This window comes from Labrus mixtus, chromosome 21 (assembly GCF_963584025.1).
Source record: "Labrus mixtus chromosome 21, fLabMix1.1, whole genome shotgun sequence".
NCBI classification, from domain to species: Eukaryota; Metazoa; Chordata; class Actinopteri; order Labriformes; family Labridae; genus Labrus; species Labrus mixtus.
The window spans coordinates 20,592,474-20,599,746 of NC_083632.1; the positions used below are offsets into that span (position 1 = coordinate 20,592,474).

The window sequence follows — 7,273 nt, forward strand, 5'->3', positions numbered from 1 at the left end:
CTAATGAAGGAAGGAAGAAAGAAAGAAAGAAAGAAAGAAAGACAGGTTATGTGGTCAATGCCGGCATGTCTCAACTGTTTTATTGTAGCAATACCAAAATCTTTAAGCTATAAGGTAAGAAAACAAAACGTAACAAGGAACTATCTAGGAATTTCTATATTGCCACAAGTTTGTTTAGTCACTATCTTTCTTCCTTGTTGTGAGTCCCACACTCTGTCATCCAAATGAGTTAAATTCATGGACTTTGCATTTCTCCTGCCCTGATGTAACATGCCATGACCCTAATTCCCCCCAGTAGATCTACAGTAGCCATAATGTATGTGTGCTTAGTTTCTGTTAAAGGACAGCCAAGTGACAATGAGAACAGCTGTCCAAACATTTACCTCCCTCAGCAGCAAGCCCTTTGTCAAGAACCTGAACAAACCTGGAGCTCTTTTTTTTTTTTTAATCAAGCCTCCTTGACGGGTGCAACAGCTGGCCCGACATATCCGGTTTTCTTCAAGTGTCTCAGCGTAGATTTTGCCACCCATCCATCCTGGGTGCCCTACAAAAGAATGCCAGCCCTTGTCAGACTGTGCACTCAAAAGTCTTTACCACAGCTGACGTGTTGACTAAATCTGTTTGGTGAGGAAGAGTGATGGCATGGCACTGCATACTGTATGAGAAATTCTCAAGCTTTTTAGCAGCAAGAGCCATCATAAATGCATGTAGGCAAGTATCAATGCATACCCAGATACACGTCTTCAAGGAGGAGCACTTTGTGCACCAACGTGTATAGATAGAAGGGAATGTGTGAATGAATATGTTGTACCTGAGGTGAAGACATGTCTTGGTTTTTTTTATTTTCGGTTGTATAACCTAGGTGTTCAAATGGGTCAGGCCTTGACCCTGGACCAGCATGTGATCAGTTTGCTCCACTCCTCTTTTTACCATCTAAGAAACATAGTGAAACTCAGACCTGTTGTATCCAGAGATGATTATTCACCCCTTTGTTTCATCAAGACATTATTACTGTAATTCTCTTTTCACATGTCTTATAGCATCACATCATTAAACCTCCTACAAGTGGTCCAAAAATGCTGCCACAAAATCTCCTAAAAGGTCTCATGTTACTCCAAATCTTTTAGTCTTTGCACTTTCTTCCCATTCATTTCAGAGTCCGATTCAAAATGTGTGTGATTGTGTATAGAGCACTGCATGGTCAGGCACCTGCAGCTTATATCGAATAACTTTTGAGGCCGTGCAACACCAGCAGGACTCTGAGGTCTTCTGATCGAGGTCTGCTGGTTGTTCCCCGCAGTAGACTTAAAACTAAAGGAGACTGTGCTTTTCAGGTTGTTTCTCCTGAAATGTGGAACTGTCTCACCTGCTGGAACTGAGAACTGTGACATTTTTTAAAAAGCAGGTGAAGTCCCATTTATTTTGACTTGTCTTTATTTGAACTGTCTGTCTGTTATTATGTAATCATTTGTATTTAATGTCGTGCACTTTGTGACATCTGCTCTTGAAAGGTGCTGTATAAACTATCTGTACTTCCTTACTCATGTACTTACTGATGACCAGGTGAGTTTTTTTCTCTCCCTCAGATGACTGGTGCAGTGTTGGCATCTCAAGTGCCATGACATCACAAATAGCACAGGGTTGGAACAAGTGACTTCTATTTGTCTGAAATGGTTTATAGCATCCCAGCCTTAGCCAGAACATGGAGCAAACACAAAACAAATACACTTAACCCTAGAACACTAACTAACAGTTTTGTAACACCATCACTAACGTTGGGTATATTTTACCCGATATAATATACCTGATAAAACATACTTCACATCAAAATATATTAAAGTACAACAATACATGGCAAATTGAAGTACTCTTTTTTTTATTTCCCCCTATACAAAGTCTCATAAAACAAAAAATAAAAAGGTATCATGGGGGGGACTCTATAAAATAAGGGAAAAATGAGGAGCGTTAATGAAAAATTCCTAAAAATAAAAATAATTGAGCTGGGAACTTGTTTTTCAGTCCACTTGTTCCGGGGACGTGAGCCTTGTCTGGTGAAGGTTAAGTCTCTGACTGCATTACTGACAAGTGCGGGAAATATTTTACTCACTATCACTAACAGGTGCCTGTTGAAAAAAAAACAGCAGGGAAACACGCCTGAAGCTACCCGAGGACCAACGCAACTCAGACAGCAGAAACACAATGAAATTCAACTGACAATCGCTCGGGTGCAAATCACTCAACGTTAGTGTTCCAGGGTTTTAAAGGCCTGATATTTACATTTGCAGAAAGAAACTTTGCTGTCTTGAATGGAGAGTATATTCTTGCTGCCTGAATAGATAAGCCAAAGTTAGGAAATATTTTACCATTCAACAATATTCTTTACACTTTATAGGCCAATGTTCCCTTAGGCATATTCCATAACCATATGTATCATATACTAGCAGTATGGCTTGAAAACAAAAAGTTTAAAGGTCATGCACATTACATCCCTTACACAAAAGCATTAAGATGTAAAAAGAGTAAAAAGAACGGACTTACCGCCTTTACCAGCTTGACTTACAAACTGATTTGTTGAACTGCACCCCTACATACAGCATATCATTCAGTTCTTTCTCACTGTAGCAGCCCTCATGCTGCATGTTATCCCAACTGAGCAGAGCATTAATATGCGGTTGTCAATCAGGTCTAGCTGCAATGTCGTATTTATCCACAGAGTGGCAGTGTTTCCTAAAGATTGAACAGTGCTGATGTTGGCCTGTGTGCTGTAGGTGCACCTGCATGAGAACATATTGACACAAACAATGACTGGTTTGATCTCTCTATATAACAAACATGCATTGTATTTTGGTCGTGCATGACAACATGTTTTATTCTCTGGGTTGATTAATAAATCTTTTAATCTCGTTTCAACGTTTCCATTTTACAATGTTGCTTTTGCTCTAAAGTTGTAATTCACATGTTTAATAAAAATGAATACAAATACATGCATGACTGGGCTGCTGTATGGTGGTCTAACTTAAGTGAAACTTGCACATAACACTCATTTGAAGAGTTTTCTAACACCGTAATTCGATCATAAATGGCCAAAATGTTCCACTAAGGCATCCTCTGTGCCTGGGCTGAAACGTGTTCCATTTCCTTCAATATACAACAAATGATTGTGCTTGTGCATTAACGGGAGTTTGTTATTGTTTTTTCAAGTGTACCTTTAACAAAGGTATGGCACTGTTAGAATTCGATTAATCGTTAATCGAGTTGATCATTTAGCCTACTCGTGTTTAACCGATTATTAAAAAAAAAAAGCAGGAACTTAATCAACACGTGCCTTTTCGGGCTTAAAGGGTTACACTATCTTCCACAATAGAGCAAGGTAAACACAGGATTATCAGTTCAAACGGGTTCTTTCTTTTGTGTGCGCTACGAGCGGGACCTGTGGCGCGTCCAGCACCGGAGAGGAGAGGAGAGGGGGGGGGGGGGGGGGGGGGTCGACGTGACGCGCGCCGGAGAGGTCACATTTCAGTGTGTTCGGGATGCAAGACAAAGATTAAAGGCAGAAAGAGCATCGAGAAACTGACTGCTCCTCTGAAAACAACAGTGAGCACTTGTTCGGCTGGAAGCTCCTTCTTATTGTGTGTTAGTTTGTGGCTGACGGAAACAGTGTGTGTGTGTGTGTGTGTGTGTGTGTGTGTGTGTGTGTGTGTGTGTGTGTGTGTGTGTGCACGTGCGTATACGTGTGTGTTAAAATGAAACCTGGAGAAGCAAGGACAGCCAGCCAATCAGAACCCCCCTCAGGCGTTTAAAGGGATGGTGGGCAGTCTCTCGGGCTTTATGAGCTCCTTATTTTCCATCCTCCACACATTCTGACGTCTTGACCTTCCGCAGACACACACACGCACGCACAGCCGAGCGTTTGGATGAGTAACATCCTCATTCTGCCCATTCTTCGGCATGGATCTGTCCTAAGTGGCGTTTTTTTTTTTTTTTACCCTCTACTTTTTCTCCTCACAAATGAGCTGCTACTGGATGCGACTTGCCCTCCCCCCGCTGCACTTGTTGCGCAGAGACTAGATGCGCCGCTGAGACCTTGGAGAGGAGAGGAGAGGCAGGGACGGACTGCAACAGGTGCACACTGAGAATCTCCTCCGAAAACGGCTGCACCGGAGGTAGGAGCATTACGCAGCTATTTTTGCGGATTCATTTATTGCGCTTTTGGATCTGACAGTTCAAATCCGTGGTTATTTATTTTCCACTTAAGTGACATTTTCGTTTTTTCTTTTTTTTCTCTCACAAACTTTAGATGCCAATCTGAAGTCTTCTTTAGCCATCACCGCGTGCAAAAACCCAGGATGCCGGTTCTCACGAGCCCCGACATCGCCAACAAGTTTAAGGAGAAATGGTTGGCGGTTTACCCAGAGGACCAGGTCAACGGGTCCGACTCGCCCCCCCTGGACGACAGCCTCACCAGCCTCCACTGGCTCCAGAATTTCTCCATCCTCAATGCCGACCCGGAGCGACCAAACGGCGCCGGTCCGGGCTGCCCGTCCACGCAACAGCACCTCTACCTGAAGCGCCTCGGCTTCCCCAGAGGGGGCACCGACTCTCCGTCGAGCCCCCCAGCCGGAGACACGGCTTCAACCGGGATGCCCGTGTACCTGGGGAGCCCCGTTACCTCCGGCAGTGACTCTACGCGGTTCACAAATTACGCACATCCGGGTCCCAGCTACCCACAGATCCCTATCCAGGCGAGTCCACCCGTAGAGATAGACTACAAAACCAACCCCAAAGTCAAACCGCCTTACTCCTACGCGTCTCTCATCTGCATGGCCATGCAGGCCAGCAAGCAGCCCAAAGTGACTCTGTCCACCATCTACAACTGGATCACGGAGAATTTCTGCTACTACAGACACGCGGAGCCCAGCTGGCAGGTAACCGAGACTCCAACTCTTCTTCTATTATTGATGAGTCAGATAAATGGTGAGGTGAGGGAGGGGAAGGGTTGAGCAATTGATCTCAGTGTCACCGTCAGAAACAAAAACAAAATGTGTCTCGCAATCTTTTTTATTCTGGTCTGTTTTTTCTCTGTGGTTATATTTGAAACATTTTTGGGCTACATGCTTGTGTGTAATGTGCAACATCAGTTGATCATACGTTTAGTTTTTATCAGAGCTGGGAAATAAATCATAAAACATACTGAAAGTCTTTAACCTCCAATCAGATATGAGGCTTTCCTTGACAAGTGTTTGTTCATGAAATGGGCTCAGAAAATGTCCATCTCACAACAGAGTGCTGATGTTTTGTCTGAGGGGAATGGTGATGGGGTGAAGAAAGATCTCGAGTGTGTGTGTGTGTGTGTGTGTGTGTGTGTGTGTGTGTGTGTGTTAATGAGGGCTCCTGAGAGAGATGGCAGCTAAGCACAGCTGATCATGTTTGAAATGCTCTGAGCTGCCTGTTTCTAGAAAGCCTCATTAGGTTCATTTGCTTCCCTATACAAACAACAACAATACAACCTCCCTCCTCCCCCCCCCCCCGCTCTCTTCTTGTCTCCCTTACACGTTCACTTTTTTGCATGACTAACTCAAATTCACTCAAAGCCAATGGGGACCGTGCTAATTATCCCTGTTCTACGTGTGTCTTTGTTGCAGAACTCAATTCGTCACAACCTGTCCCTCAACAAGTGTTTCAAGAAGGTCCCCCGGCAGAAAGACGAGCCGGGGAAGGGGGGCTTCTGGCAGATTGATCCGCAGTACGCTGACATGTTTGTCAATGGGATCTTCAAACGCAGGAGGATGTCGGCCAATCACTACAACAACAGCAGCGGCGGCGGCCCCCACAGACAGGGCAAACTGCTCCAGGGTTATCACAGCGTCCAAAATGGCTGCCCTTACCAAGCGGTGGGCGGGAAACAGAAGAGCCTCTATTCTAAAAGCAGCGGCAGCAAGACGACGAGGGGGGCGGAGTCTCCTCTGTTGGGGACGGACGCCCACAAAGCGGACATCCTGAGAGGGGACTTTGACCTGGCGTCCGTCTTTGACGACGTCCTCAGCGGGAACTGTAGCACCTTCGAAGATTTGGACATCAACACAGCGTTGAGCTCCCTCGGGTGCAACATGGAGGTGTCCCTGCAGGGCAGGCAGCAGCACCCGGCGGGGCTGGGGAGGTGGTGCGGAGGCGTTGGCGGGGACATCGTGAGTCAAAGCCAACAACTGAACCACCACCAGTCCTACGCTTACATGGACATAAACGCAATTTCCATGGATTGCACAGCAAGCATGGGGCAGGTCCAGCTCACGCCCCAGCAGCAGCTGGACCAGGACCAGCTGCTCCAGAGCCAGCACCACCTGCAGCAGCAGCAGTTCGACGAGCCCGCCGCACTGTTCCCGGAGCAGCCGGAGGAGGCGGTGCTGCAGCCCTGGGAGGAGATCAAAGTGGAGGCGCAGGCGGTTCCTCTGACTCTGGATCAGGGCTTCGGCCTGTGCGAGGGCTTCTTCTCAGAGATGCAGCCATGGGAACGAGTGGAGGCCTATCTGTGATATTTACCCCCAAATTGACTTCTAATAATTTACCCAATCACTTGAACATCCATGATTACAGGTCCAAACTCCGATCACTCTGAAACGGATACAAGTACAACCCTTGTGACGGTTACAGCTACACCCAAGTTACATCTATATTCCCTCCAGTCACTCTGCAATACACTGTATTTTATAATTGTTCTTCTGCAACAATGACTTGCTTTTTTGTTAAATACAACATAAAATCATCCTGAAGTGGGACTGTGAAGTGAACCCAGCTAAACAACCATTCCCTAAAAGACAGCATTGATCAGACAACATGATGAGGGATTCTTTTCTGACATAGACTCCCCTTTTCTTCCCGAGGATGACAAGTGATTGGCATTAAAAGACACAACACTGATACATATGACAAGATGATATCACTTTTCAGCAGCTTTTATGAACCAAATTAAAGTTACATGGTGAACGACAAGGACTTATCACACTCTGTGAAGTGACATGCAGCATTTCATTTTCCTCATGTGGAAGGACCAATGAAGAAAAAAAAGACTGTGTGCAGGAACACAACAAATGCTTCTCCTTTACATTATGGAAAAAATAACAGCACAGGTGTAAGGTAGAGGGTAAGAATAGAACATGTTCAAATAAGTGCTGAAATGCAGCTTTTTGTATTTTTTTTCTTTTTTGATGAAATGATGACAAAGGCAGGAGTAAAGTGAAGAACCCCCAGACCACCTTCTTTCAAAGCACTCTCCACA

At 45.2% G+C, this 7,273-nt stretch overlaps 1 protein-coding gene across 1 annotated transcript; it reads left to right on the plus strand.

Moving 5' to 3' along the window:
* The first annotated feature begins 3,608 nt into the window (after window positions 1-3,608).
* On the plus strand, window positions 3,609-6,619 carry foxj1b (forkhead box J1b). The gene is made up of 3 exons (XM_061028938.1): window positions 3,609-4,163; window positions 4,298-4,925; window positions 5,643-6,619. Exons 2-3 carry the CDS (start codon window positions 4,347-4,349, stop codon window positions 6,528-6,530), a joined length of 1,467 nt encoding a protein of 488 aa, XP_060884921.1. The 5' UTR covers window positions 3,609-4,163; window positions 4,298-4,346; the 3' UTR covers window positions 6,531-6,619.
* Window positions 6,620-7,273: the final 654 nt, after the last annotated feature.

Bases quoted from the DNA above. Each gene is read 5' to 3' on its own strand.
- foxj1b (XM_061028938.1), top strand. From the start codon at position 4,347: ATGCCGGTTCTCACGAGCCCCGACATCGCCAACAAGTTTAAGGAGAAA. The intron at 4,926-5,642 runs GTAACCGAGACT...TCTTTGTTGCAG, and splicing joins ACGCGGAGCCCAGCTGGCAG to AACTCAATTCGTCACAACCT.